Consider the following 14,797-nt stretch of genomic DNA (forward strand, 5'->3'; position numbering starts at 1 on the left):
TTTAAAAACGAAGTGGAGACTAAAGAATCTGAGCCTCAGTTTCCCCGTATGTAAAATTTCCTGTTTGAGTGAGGTAAGTCATGTCAGGGCTGAAACGAGCGAAGGCTCTGACGTCTGCTGCAGGCACGAAGTCACGCGTGGCGGAGCACAGCTTTCCGTCCTTGGCTGAGCCACAGCCCGAGGGTCCCTGTTTCTGCCGCATTGGGCGTTACTTTCAGACCTTCGCCGCGGAGGCCGCCAGAGGGCGCTGTGGCGCCCGAGCGCAGAGGAGGCGGCGCGGCGCGGACCCTCCCCAGGCGTTGCCGGCGCCGCCCTGTCCCAGCCTCCTCTGCGGGTAAACAGACATGGCCGACGAGGGAGACCGGCAGGACCCTGCGCATAACATGGGGAACCACCTGCAGCTTCTGCCTGGTAACCTGCGGGGGCGCCGCCGGCAGCACGAGGGGACGAGCCCCGGAAGCCGCGAGCGGCGCGGCGGGGCTGGGAGGGCCGGGCGGGGCGTCGACCGCGAGGGCCGGGGCGGGGGCGCCGAGGCCGTTCGGGCCCGGGGGCCGCGCCGGGAAGCGGCCCATCGTCAGGCCCCCCGCCGGCGGCCGGGTCACCGGCGCTTCGCCACCCAGCTCGGTCGTCTCGGGCTGTAGGCGAAAGTTTTGGGGAGTGTTCGCTCCCGGGGGCGGGGACCCGGTCTTCTTCATCCTCTGTGTGCCCTGAGCTTGGCTCCAGTAAATGCTCTGCGATGGTGGGGGACGTGTGGGACCGAGTCAGGTTAGCAGCCGTTGCTTTCTCTGGACTTCTTCCCTTTAACAAAAGTGACAGCTGACATGTATTAAGCGCTTACCACATGACAGGCCCAGTAATAAGCACTTTGCTTGCGTTTGTCCATTTAATCCTTTCCACATCACTATTCTGATCCCAATTTGGTAGGTGCAAATTTGATTGTCAGATTAGTTAGGTGACTCGACCAAGGTCACAGAGTTGCAGAGCCTGGACTCCGGCCTGTATCTATCCGACACCGTAACCGGTGTCTCTCAACGACTTCACTGCTGAGAAAGTGATCTGGTTTTTTCAGGCATGTAGGTAAATCACGTGGTAGACTACTTTTAACTAGAGATACTTCTTAGAAATGTGATGATAAATTCAATTTTCCCTTTTCTTTATATTTTGTGAAAATTTAGACTTTGGCCTATGTTGGAATACTGGCGGGGGGCGGGGCGGGGGGAGGCATAGAATACTTGTACAAACTTTTCTTGGAAAGTTACAGACAAGAGATGATTTCCAAGAGATATTCACCCAAACCGGGGCTACTAAGTGAGCCCCTTCACATATGCCAGGCAAGTTGTTAGGTTTCGTGAAGGTGAAAAGAGGTGTGATACAGAGTCTGATACTTGAGGAAGTGTTTAATCTAGATGAGGCTACTGAGAAGATAACTAGCAGAAGGCGTTTGATTTAGGGCCACATAAGTGAATGTTGTTATGGTCCTTTGGGGGAGGGATCGTTAGGAACTAGAGGGATTGGGGAAAATCCTTGTGAGTTGAATCTTGAGATATCTAAATGCATATACTTAGTATTGTTGCCGTGGTTGGTTGCCCGGAGTTGATTTTGACTCACGAGGACCCCATGTCTGCAGAGTAGAACTGTGCTCCTTAGGGTTTTTCAAGCAGGGGTTCGAACCAGAATCGGTTCGAACCCCTGCTGAGAATTTTGCATCTCCACTCCAGGTATACTGAATCAGAATCTACATTTTAACAAGATCCCCAGGTGATTCTTACATTTAATAAATTTTGAGACTCTACTAGTGGTTCTCAGAATTGGTCCCTAACCAGCAACATTAGCATCGCCTGGGAACTTGTGAGAAATGGAAACTCTCAGCAAAGTTTCCAAAAACCGGTTCCAAGCCCTGTTTTCAAGGCTGTGACCTTTTGGAAGCAGATCACCAGGCCTGTCTTATGTGCATCCTGTGAGTGGGTTCGAACCACTAACTTTTCGGCTAGTAGTCAAGCACTTGACCACTTGTGCCACCCAAAAAACCCCAAAGCCAAACCAACTGCAGTCGAGTCAATTCCGACAGGAACCTATATGCTTATTATTACTGTTGTTAGTTGCCATCAAGTCAGTTCCAATTTGACCCTGCACACAACACAAACACTGCCCGGTCCTGCGCCATCCTCAACGTCCTTGTTATATCCTGGCCCACTGTTGGAGCCACTGTGTCAATCCATCTCGTTGAGGGTTTTCTTCCCCTTTTTTGCTGACTAACTGTGATGTCCTTCTCTAGGGACTGGTCACTCCTGATAACATGTCCAGCGTGAGACAAAGTCTCGCAATCCTCGCTTCTAAGGAGTATTTTGACTGTACTTCTAAGACAGATTTATTCATTCTTTTGGCAGTTCATGGTATATTCCTTGCTATGTTTCAGCCGATTGCTGAGTGCGTGGTTAGTATAGCGTTGTGAAAAATAAAACGGAAGAGGGAGGATTTATTGGAGAGAGGTTGGGTCTCAGTTATTGGGAAGCTTGCATCTCTTGCCAGTGGGGTTTGGAATTTTTTCTGTGGGTTTTCAAGAAGTAATTGCAGGTTTCAGGCAGTTGCCTAAAGAAAGCTATGCTTTAAGGATTAATTTGTTCACTGGAAGTAGCAGGGGTTGGAGGAAGAAAAGACTGAATGCATGCTCATCATATAGGAGGTATGTTTTCTATAAAAATAGACCACAGTCAGAGTCAGTGGTTGTTCCTGAAGTCAACATAGCTGAGTTGACATAAACAGAAGTGTGTCAGCTTCAGCTGAAGAGCTGAACTGTTTTTTCGGAGACATCAGTTCCGAACCCAGTGTTTCAGGAAAGATGGACACTAGGAGAAGCCACTGATGTTCTATTGGCATTCACTTGGTGCTCCTGCACGAGATGAGTCATCAGACTTTACCCTGGTAGCTCTGAAAAGTCAGCGTGTATTTTATTGGAGGGGAAGAATCAGACGTGAGAGAGCCGAAAGGTGGTGATGTAATAATAATGTTTTTCCAGATTGCATATGAGTTTTATTTGTAGAGAAACATAGGATTGTCCATAAACCCATTTAGTGTGTCTTTTTTTTTTTTTTTTTTTCCTTTTTTGAAGAGTAACCTTCTTAAGTGCTATGGAAATAGCTTAACATTTAAGATTCAAAGAATCTATCCTGGTCAAACAAAACATTAATAGATAAATATTGCTGAGCAGGAGGAAGTGAGTTTTAGCCATATTTTTTTAGGAGGAAGGCTGCTATAGATAAGGAAATCATTTAAAGACTAGAAAACCTTTCCAATGAAAAGTCAGAATAGTTAAAATATAATTTTTAAAAATATGAATTCTAGCCTTCGAGGTAATAGTTGATCTTTTAAACTTCCTGTTAAAGAGCAGTAGAGCAATAAAGGGAGTTTCTCTCCCTGTGGAGTGAAAGTCATGCTGTTAGAGTTGTAAAGACAGGGACTTAGGGTCAGAATAGTTTTCTTATCACTTTATATTTTTTTATCTTTTGGTAGGAACTGCTAATCAAGTGAACACTTCTATGTTCTCAGGAAAAAAAATGCATGAAGTGTTAGACTGTTGACCGTTTGAATACAAGTGTTTATGTTCTTCTCAACAAAGCTTATACCCAAGAATTCTTAAGAATGAATAGGAAGTCCAAGGCAGTTACCACATTGAAAAAAATTTCTGTTTTCTATCAGGAACCTAGCTAGAGGTGCTTTGATTTAAATAATGATGTGCACAAAGGAAAAATGACTGTTTTGTAATGGCACTTTATTTAGACATTTATTTGAGGCATTTAAAAATATGAAACATTCTACAGAAGAATCCTGATCAAAGTGGGGAAAATGCAGAACAGAATTTCAAATTATCATGGATTCTAGACTTTCTGGAGCCATGGAGGATGGAGGAACCCCTGAAACTACTGCCCTGAGATAATTTTTAAACCTTAAACCAAAAATATCCCCAAAAGTCTTATTAAAACCAAACAGTAGTTTAGCTTAGCTAGTAAAAGAAAGGTCTGCCTAGAGCATTACGCTCTTTTAAAAACTATCTATTTGAGATCAAACTGACAACAGGAATTCCAAGGATTCAATAGAAACCTTAGGGGGTCGTGAGTTTATGTTAATGAGGGAAGAACAACTCCGAAAAGGAGGGTGAGAATGGTTGCACAACTCAAATGTAATCAATGTCTCTAAATAATACATGTAGAAACTGTTGGTGTATGTTTTGCTGTGTATATTCTCAACAACAACAACAACAAAATAAAATTGGGAAAAAAATGCATGAAACATGAAGTTGGGAATGAGATTCAGTAAGTATAGTCTAGGTCAGGGTTTCTTAACCTCGGCACTATTGACATACTGGCTCAGATAATTCTTCGTTGTGGGGGTTGTCTTAAGCATTTGTAGGATGCTTACCAGCACTCCTGGTCTCTACTCATTAGATGCCAATAGGATCCCCCCTGTTATGATAACCAAAACTGTCTCCAGACATTGGCAAGTGTTCCCTGGAAGGTAAAATCGCCCCCAGTTGAGAACTACTGGTATAGGCTAGGAAATTTACCCACAGCTGGCATGACAAGAGCGGACTTCCACTTTATAGCACCTGTAGCATAGCTTTTTCTAATTTCAATTGATAGCGTAACAATTTTGCTTCATCATCCTTTCTAGTAATGTCTGATTTTTAAAGCAGACCAGCTTAGTTTTCGTAATTTAAAAAATGTGGAGAAAGCCTTCTAAGAGGTTTCTTTAAAAATATTTTTTTTATGTATCATGCCAACTTTTTAAATTTAAAATTGCACAGCAAAATTTGTATGAAAAAGATTACAAACATATCATTTTAAATAGTGTAGTGACAGCCAGGGAAGTAATGTCACTGGAGCAATGCTCCATAATTCTTCCTGCAAGGTTATGATGATATCTTTTTTTCAGTATTAACTGGTCTATCTTATTTCTTCCTTCCTTCCTTCCTTCCCTCTCTTAAAGTTAAAGTTTGAAAGAAGCTTAGAGATTGTTTTGTTCAAACCTGTGATTTTTCAGATGAGGAAACTGAGGTTTAATCAGGGTGACTGAGTTGTCTAAGGTATCAAAAGTAGTTAGTTAGGGGCAAGGAAGGAGAAACAAATCTCCAGTAGAGAAGAATTTCAAGTAATTTATGTAGATAAGCTCTTCTTAAGGACGTGAAGCTTAACTCCTCACCCCTTAAGTGTGGGCTGCGCTTAGTGATTTGCTGACAAACACCACCTCAGCCAGGAGATCAGGGTTAACATTGGCAGGGATGAGTCATGTTGATGGTCTGCACCTTTGATCCGATTTGATGAGAATGGCTCTTTACCTCTGTGGTCTTCTCCCCAAAAACAAATTAATCATGAGGAAAAACATCAAGCAAATTCCAGTTGAGGGATACTCAAAAAATACCTAACCAGTAATATTCAGAACTGTCAAGGTCGTCAAAAACAAGGAAGGCTTGAGAAACTTTCCCAGCCCAGAGGAGGCTAAGGAGATATGACAACCAAATGTAATGTGGTATCCTGGATTGATTGGATCCTGGAACAGGAAAAGGACATTAGGTAAAAACTAAGGAAATCCAAGTAAAATATGGAGTTAGTTTGTAGTAATGTATTGATGGTGGTTCCTTAGTTGTGACAAACATACCATAGCGGTGTAAGATGTTAACTGAGACAAAAGTGGATGTGGGGTATACAGGAACTCTCTGTACTATATAACTTTTCTGAAACCTAAAGCTATTCTAAAATTAAAAAAAAAAAAAAAAAAAGTGGTTAGTGACATAGCCTTCTGGCTGCCACTTCACAAGGCCTTAGCGATCACCACATGTGTGTGATATTTAGAAGAACCCCTCTTCTCCAGGCCTGGAATCCTCACGAATGAACTGTGTGTTTGAAAGAGAACAAAGCTTTGACAGTTTCATGCATCTGTTTTGTTTTTTTTTTCTTATAATATATTCTACTTTAACAGCAGAGAGTGAGGAAGAAGATGAAGTTGAGATGGAAGTTGAAGACCAGGAGAGCAAAGAAGCTAAAAAACCAAACATCATCAATTTTGACACCAGTCTGCCAACATCACATACTGTATGTAATTTAGTAACACAAGGAATGTAAGAGTTGTGATACATTTAACTACAGATAAAAGATCCTACAAAAGCATGACTGATTTTAGCGTTACTGGCTATTACCTCACACCAAAAATTGTGGACAAGGACATTTATAGGTAGTAAAAAAAACGCTATTATAGGTAGTAGTACCATGTATTATCCTTTAAGAAATTGTTGCTATGCTTATGTTTTTACTAGTAATTGATCTACTAAAGTATTATTTTCTGTTACTAGCAGGTACTAACACATTGACATTTTATACTTGGCATTTGTGATAAATAAAGTCATACTTAAAAAGTGCTCTTGAATTTGTGTGTTTGTGAGAGATTCTTCACAAAACGTTGGAAATTCTTCTAAGGCTCAAAATTAAATATTTTTCTGGGGTGTTTATGCACCAAGTTTATGACTTAAATAAATGTTTGCACCCTCCATTTATCGTCTTTTCATCTGATTTGCTCTTTAGTCTGTTGAGCTTATATTTTTATTAATATCTCTAATGACATTGTACATATGTGTGTTCTTAAACAGTACCTGGGCGCTGATATGGAAGAATTTCACGGCAGAACTTTGCATGATGACGACAGCTGTCAGGTGATTCCGGTGCTGCCGCAGGTGATGATGATCTTGATTCCTGGGCAGACATTACCTCTTCAGCTTTTTCGTCCCCAAGAAGTCAGTATGGTGCGGAATTTAATTCAGAAAGATAGAACCTTTGCAGTTCTTGCATACAGGTAAGATTTTAGTGAATTTGCTTAACACAGTCCCTCTCACATATGTCACACCAGAGGTCAGTGTTGAAGCCAGAGCCCACAGTTACTCTGTACAGGAGGTTAGCACAGGATATTGTTGATTAAAAGTCTGAAAGTGCGGTATGGAGATCTTGTTACTTTCATTAGCATCTAAATCAGACATTTACCATCACAAACAATTGAACCTCCTGGTATTTGAAATTGTTTTAATCACTAATATTTAATGTTAATCTTTCTAGAATCTTATTTTCAGGAACTATATTTAAAGAGAAAGAGAGCTTTTACTTTTTAACATAAAGGATTAATTTTCCAAAAGAATGGCTTGTTCTGTTTCTTAAAATTCATGAATTGTACAATTACTGACCAGTAGTAAATTGAAACTGTGCTTCAAATATCACATGGCAAATGGAGGAAATCAATGGTAGAGGTAGGGAATTACAGGACGTTCCCACCCAGTGCAGTGCTGCTCTAACCACCAGAAAAGATGGTCTAACAAGTGAAAGAATGTTTGGGTAGGGAAGTCAGGGTTTGAATCCCTTTCAGTCCTAGATCATTTTCCGTGATGAGAAATCTATTATTTTTCTAAAGTGCTCACTGTATATATAATCCCCTGTGTGATTTAAAAATAGGTAAAATGATAAGAGCTTTGCAGTGAGGGCTGATTGCTGTAAATTTTTTCCCATGTGTATTGCTTTTTGCCAACTTGCATATTTTAAAGTCAAATCTTCAAAAGTTTTTCTTTTTAAAATTTACCTTTGAAGTAATGTACAAGAAAGGGAAGCACAATTTGGAACAACAGCAGAGATATATGCCTATCGAGAAGAACAGGATTTTGGAATTGAGATAGTGAAAGTGAAAGCGATTGGAAGACAAAGGTTCAAAGTCCTTGAGCTAAGAACACAGTCAGATGGGTAAGAAATACCTTGTATCTTAAAGCTGTATGAACATCTTATATATAGAAATGGTTTTCTTTTTCACCTTTCGCAGTTTGTTAACTTTTAATAGTGTTTCTCTTTCGCTTTGAAGGTGTATTGCCCAGTAGTTTCCAACCTTGCCATGCATCAAAATCACCTGGGAGTTGTTAAACTATAGAAGCTTGAGTTCCAACCTCATCTCCCACCTCCAGAGAGTGATGTACTCTCAAGTGAGGCTGCAGAGCTCTTTTAAAATCATTTCCAGGTGATTCTAATGCCCAGCCACGTTTAAAATTAGTAATGTGAACCCAAAGTGAAGTGTCATTTGGAGAATGGCATCTCTCAGAGTGTAGGGAGTGAGGAGGCTGGGCGGCTTGTGAGTTCTGCTGGCTCACCAGTCAGCTGTTGTTTGCAGCATTCCTGTGATGTTTAGCAGTCGTGTTGGTTAAGCTGCCAGCTGCTGCATTTATATTTTCTTCCCCAGTGTGTATATCACCCATACATGCCATTTACATGATAAGTGCTCAATAAATTCTTTTGTTTCTGTACCATGTAAGGTTTAGAGAGTCTCTGAGTAGGCTGTGGTAGCAGTAATTCATTTTGGCATGACCGTCATGGTTAGGGTTTTTCACAAATTCAAGGAATACTTAACTCTTTTTTTTCCCCTTTAAAAAAAAAAAAAAGTCTAGGTCACCTTTGTATTCTAAAAAAATCAAAGCAAATTTCTTTATGGTTGCACGTTATCTCTGAAGGCAGTGGTTCCCAAGTCTGGCACATAAAAATCACCTATGAATCTTGTAAAGCTAGAGATTCTTGGGTTCCACCCCAGTCCTAGTGAATTGGTCTCTGATCTATAGCCAGAGTTGGAAACCTCATTAGACCTTTGTTGCACAGATAATATCTTCTTAAAAAAAAAAAAATTTTTTTTTTTTTTTGTAGTATCTTCTTACCAGATGGAAATTCAAATTTTTTTATTTACTTGTTTTAGTTTTACAAAATAGAATGGGAATTGCATGTGGGCAAGAACTATTGCCTGTTTTGTTCACATAGTGGACACATAAATATTATTGAATTAATGAAAATATACTTGGATCAGGCAGCCTTTGGGGACTAGAGAGATCATAGGGCAGTGTGGGGTGGGGTTGCCAGTGCTCTTGGGGTCTTAGTCCTTCCTTCCTGGTACTCCCCCAGAATATTCGTGCTAATCTCTCACAGGACTTTGGACGTTCTACTGTCATTATAGGGTTGACGTTTGTCTGTTTCCCTCAGTAGATAACAATGACTGAGACTTATTTGTGACTGCATTTAGGACAATAATGTTACATGAAAGAATGGCCTCCTAAGGGCTCTGCATTGTGATATTAGCAATCTCTTTTGCTACTGTGGGTTTTGCTAACAGTTCTATATTTCAAGTACTTCCTATCTTCATGCTTATCAAATTTTGACTATTTGTGAATACTACTTTACAGAAACCATAAAGGAAAATTGACTTGTGGAAAAGTGTATTTCTCAGACTGTCTTGACATCAATAACTTTTTGTTGTGGAAAAACTATTTTGAACACAAGATGGCAGTAGACCGTTAACTCTGAAAACAGGTCAAGGAATACACAACGTTTGACTCTAGTGAAAGATTATCATCAAACTGGTAGGCCTGGAAAAAGACTTGGAAAGGGCATGTTCTTTCTAGTATTCCATAGATCCACTGTTAAGACCTCTCACAAAGGTGAGTCTGTCTTAATTTAAAAGTCTTCCCTGAAATGAGATTTCTCTGGCTGCCACTACCACTCTCCTAACCACTGCCTTCCACTGCCTTCACTAGAATTGGTCAGATGAAGAAACCTTGGAGATAATTTAGTGCAGTCTCCTCTTCTTCCAAACAAGAAAACCAAATACTAGAGAGGTTAAATAATTTGCCTAATGTCATACAACCAGTACATAGCAGAGTGAGTTGATTCTAGGTGCCCTGACTCCCGATCTAATGCTCTTTCCGCTGTCCCACAATTCTTACATAGCTCGTTTGGAACTCAAGCCAGCTTTCTTTTCCTTTTCTCTAGTAAAGCAATACTAGATAATAGATTTGTTTTCAACATAAATGACCCTCCATTTGTAAACAATATAATGGTACTTTCTAACTTTACCTGGGCTAAGAATGTTTCTTTGGCATCTTCTGAACACATGGAAATTATGATTTTTTTGAAATTAAAAAATAGAAGGGTATCACTGAGTCATTGTAGGACTCTTCAGGAATTTCTGAGTACTTCTTACCCTGGTGGCATAGTGGTTAAGTGCTATGGCTGCTAACCAAAAGGTCAGCAGTTCAAATCTACCAGGCGCTCTTTGGAAACTCTACGGGGCAGTTTTACTCTGTCCTCTAGGGTCGCTATGAGTCAGAATTGACTCGACGGCAGTGGGTTTGGTTTTGGGTTTTTTTCTTAGCACGTACAGAGGAGGAGGGGATTAATACCCTATTTGGAATTACAAGAGACTTCTTCTTAACTGTCATAATTGACACCAGTAGTTGATAGTCAGAAAAGTTAATTAAAGCCAAAATAATAAAAATTTATGCATATATCCCTTAAACATTTTATTTTAACTTAAAACATATAAATGTACATTCACTCAGTTCTCATTTGATGGCAAGACAAGGTCTTGTCTTTGAATTGGATCTGCATGTTCAAGAGTTTGAATTGGGTCTTTCTCACATAAACCACTTTCCTTGCACATCATCCATGTATAGTTTACATTCAAAGTTTTTCTTTAAAGAGATTCTAAAGATAATCACAAAACAGTTTAAGTACAGAACTTTTTTTTTAGATTTTTGCAATTTTTTCCTAATAAAGCTGTCTGAACCTAATTTGACTGCATTTTTTAATGGTTCAACTTAATGTTCATTGAAGCAATTTTATTTTTGTACACAGAGTTCATTGGTTTTCATAATATTTATATAGATTATGTAAACATAATCAAAAAAACAACTGCCACAGGCAGGTTGGGAGGAAACAAAACCAGCTTATGTTAAGAACAAAACTCAGCTGCTGGGTGAAAACCAGCTCTGCTTGTGTGCCACAGCCACTGGGCGTGTTGAACAGAGGTGACAGAGTACTGCTTAATCCTGCAAGGCAGTTCAGACAGCCTGTACTGCAGACTAAGAACCCAAATAGTCTGTAAGCGGGTGGCTCAATTCTCAGTCTTCATCCCAATACCTTTAACATGAATGTTTTTATCGTTGTAAAATAAAATCTTGTAGTTGGGTAAAACATAAATTATATTTGGTTACTGATAACCTTGAAGAAGAATCAGGTTTTTAAAATTTTCTGTAGGATAGTATATACTTTGCTTTAGGAATATGATTAGCAAGTATTTGTGCTCATGCATCAGGTGAGGAAAATTGAGGTTTCGTTTGTATTTAATGAGCCCTAGTAATACAAGAACATCTGAACATAGTTGAATTTTTTTTTTCAGCATTTTCCGAAGTCATGTAGACACAAATTTTCTGAGTGTTTTTAAGAAGCTTGCCAAGAAAGAAATGCAGTTAGTGGAGTGAGTCTAATATCATTAAATTAAACCTAGATGTTTTCAGACACACTGAACTGTTTAGTAGAAATACCAGAATTTCATTCATACCTTTGTAGATCATGACAGTGGTTGCTGCGAAGGACTACCGTAGAAGCCTTAAATATATTGAATAATGAAGCAGAGACTTTTGATATATTCGACTGTCAATCTGGCAGCCTTGTTCTAGTTTGAACATACTGATACCTTCTACATTTCAAAACCTACTCTCTGGGAGGCATAATGCCTCAAGAAGATAGCTCATAGGTACAATCTACTTGTTGGCCTTAGTTCATGACAAGGTGCTTGCAATTGCAATATTCTCAAATAGCATTTAGTTGAGATAACTTTAAAGTAAAAACAAAATACTATGCGTATTTCGAGTTCTTAGCATATTCAGTGACTTGAAGATGAGAAAAGAATGCACACTGAAATAAAGGCTACATATAATACTCTTTCTAATCTCATTTTAACTCATCCATGTGAATGGAATCTTGATTTCCTCTTCCTGATCTCTGTCTGCTCTCAAGTTGGATGACTTATGAGACGGGATGGGTGTAAGAGTCAGGGTAAGGAGTCGGGGAGATGGGAGTGGTGGGGTGTCTAAGAATTTACCAGTTAATTCAGAAGTATCAATTTAAGCAGTAGTTGGTTGTATGTTGATTTTTTAAAAAACTTTGTTTTATTTATACAGCCTATGTATTCATCTAAAATGTAAAAATCTCCCTTTTCTGTTTTAGTGAGATTAAAACTCGGTACCTTAGGTTATCTTTGGTATGATTTATAAAGTAGTGTTTTCTAAAAGGTTCCTATATCTAACACCAGCATTTGATGAATATGTTTAAAAAAGATAACTTTGAAAATCTTAGTTTTTAAAATTATCCTCATTGTTTAGAAACTTATAATTTGAGTTAGTATATCCTAAAAATGAACACCATGCTTGATTCTCTTTATTTTAGAATTCAGCAAGCTAAAGTGCAAATTCTTCCTGAATGTGTGTTGCCTTCAACCATGTCTGCAGTTCAGTTAGAGTCACTCAATAAGTGCCAGATATTTCCTTCAAAACCTGTCTCATGGGAAGACCAGTATTCATGTAAATGGTGGCAGAAATACCAGAAGGTGAGAAACTAATTTTTTATGAATCTTCAAAGAGGAGAATGTTTGAAGAATGAAACAGAAACAGCTGTCATGGTTCATCCCCAGACACTTTCTGTGGCAATACTGTAGCTGAAGTTGATCATAGCTGGAGCTTCTAAAAACTTTATAACAGCAGTTTGTAAATGTAATAACATATCATGCAACTGAAAGATGTTTTTGATGTTATGTTTATCAAGTATGTATTTAGTTGCTTGAGATTTTTTTAATTCCACAAAAATCTCTTTTTAGATCAGATTTTTGGTTCTAGAGCCATAAGCACGTTACCTTAAAGAGGGAGAGGAGAAGCCTCAAGAAGCACAGGGTAGTCGTAGAGTATGTTTAATCTCTTCCAGACTTCCGAGAGAAAACCTTTTCAGTTATATTTTTTGTAAAATGCTGTTGACTTCCAGAGATTGGCTTCAAATTTTGTTGTTGTTATTAGTTGCCATTGAGTTAGCCCCAACTCATGGCAACCTTATGTATGACAGAACAAAACGTTGCCTAGTTCTGCACCATCCTTACAGTCTTTGGTATGTTTGAGCCCATTTTTGCAGCAACAGTGTCAATCCATTCTCGTGGATGGCTTCACTCATTTTCAGTAGCCCTGTACTTTACCAACCATGATGTACTTTCCTAGTGATTGGTCCCTCCTGATGACATGTCCAATTTAAGCAAGACAAAATCTCACCGTCCTCGCTTCTAAGGAGCACTATGGATGTACTTCCTCTAACACGGTTTTGTTTGTTCTGGCAATCCGCGGTATATTCAGTATTCTTCGACATCACAATTTGAATGTGTTAATTCATCGTTTTAGGTCTTCATTTTTCATTGTCCAGCTTTCATATGCATATGAGACGATTGAAAAGACCCTGGCTTGGGTTAGCTACACCTTAGTCCTCAAAGTGACATCTTCGCTTTTTAACACTTAAAAGAGGTCTTTTGCAGCAGATTTGCCCAATGCAATACATCATTTGATGTCTTGACTACTGCCTCCATGGGCATTGATCATTGATCTAACCAATCCAAACCCATTGCTGTCAAGTCAGTTCCCGTTCATAGCGACCCTACAGGACAGAGTGGAATTGCCCCATAGGGTGCAGCTGGTGTATTTAGAGTGCTGACCTTGTGGTTAGCAGCTGAGCTGTTAACCACTTTGCTACCAGGGCTCCCATTGTTGATCTAAGTAGAATGAAATTCTTGATTTCAGTGTTTTCTCCATTTATCATGACGTTGCTTACTGATCTAGTGAGGATTTTTTGTTTTTATGTTGAGGTGTAATCCGTACTGAAGGCTGTAGTCTTTGATCTTCATCAGTAAGTTCTTCAAGTCTCTGCACTTTCAGCAAGCAAGGTTGTGTTATCTGCAGATTGTTACTGAGTCTTCCTCCAATCCTGATGCTGTGTTCTTCATATAGTCCAACTTCTTGGGTCATTTGCTCAGCATACAGATTAAATAAGTATGGTGAAAGGATACAACCCTGACGCACACCTTTCTTGACTTTACACTGCGGTGTAACCCCTTGTTCAGTTCAAAAAGTTGCCCCTTCGTCTATATACTACAGGTCTATGTTCCTCATGAGCACAGTTAAGTGTTCTGGAATTCCTGTTTTTTACAGTGTTATCCATAATTCGTTATGATCCACACAGTCAAATGCCTTTACTTAGTCAATAAAACACAGGTAAACTTCTTTCTGGTATTCCCTGCATTCAGCCAAGATCCATTGACATCAGCAGTGATATCTCTTGTTCCACATCCTCTTCTGAATCCAGCTTGAACTTTTGGCAGTTCCCTGTTGATGCGTGGCTGTAGCCATTTTTTACTTATCAGTAAAAAATTACTTACATGTGATATTAATAATTTTTTTTATAATTTCCACATTCCATTTGATGAGCTTTCTTTGGAATGGGCACAGATATGTATCTCTTCTAGTCAGTTGGCCAGGTAGCTGTCTTCCACATTTCTTGGCCAGAAATGAGTGAGCGCTTCCAGCATTGCATCTGTTTGTTGAAACATCTCAGTTGGTATTATGTCATTTCCTGAAGCTGTGTTTTACACCAACGCCCGCTTCAGTGCAGCTGGGACTTCTTACTTCAGTACCATTGGTTCTTGATTGTATATTACCTCCTGAAATGGTTGAACACGGACCAGTTGTTTTTGGTACAGTGACTGCCTGCTCCTTTCATCATCTTCTGATGCTCCCTTTATCGTTCAGTTTTTTGCCCATAGAATCCTTCACTATTGCAGCTCGAGGCTTGAATTTTCTCTTCAGTTCTTTCAGCTTGAGAAATGCCAACCATGTTCTTCCATTTTGGCTTTTTAATTCCAGACCTTTGCA

General features: G+C 39.5%; 1 protein-coding gene across 2 annotated transcripts in view; it reads left to right on the top strand.

Annotated features, from left to right (window-relative positions):
• The first annotated feature begins 286 nt into the window (after positions 1-286).
• The window catches only part of CRBN (cereblon), a 30,661-nt gene continuing 16,150 nt past the window's right edge, over positions 287-14,797 (top strand). The window contains exons 1-5 of one of the 2 annotated variants that reach the window (XM_003409780.4): positions 287-411; positions 5,974-6,086; positions 6,638-6,840; positions 7,620-7,769; positions 12,285-12,444. In XM_003409780.4, the coding sequence (XP_003409828.3) occupies positions 345-411; positions 5,974-6,086; positions 6,638-6,840; positions 7,620-7,769; positions 12,285-12,444 (693 nt within the window). In that variant the 5' untranslated portion in view covers positions 287-344. The remainder of the gene's footprint in view (positions 412-5,973; positions 6,087-6,637; positions 6,841-7,619; positions 7,770-12,284; positions 12,445-14,797) is intronic. The other variant, XM_064275005.1, reaches the window with a different exon arrangement.

This window comes from Loxodonta africana, chromosome 22, assembly GCF_030014295.1.
Source record: "Loxodonta africana isolate mLoxAfr1 chromosome 22, mLoxAfr1.hap2, whole genome shotgun sequence".
NCBI classification, from domain to species: Eukaryota; Metazoa; Chordata; class Mammalia; order Proboscidea; family Elephantidae; genus Loxodonta; species Loxodonta africana.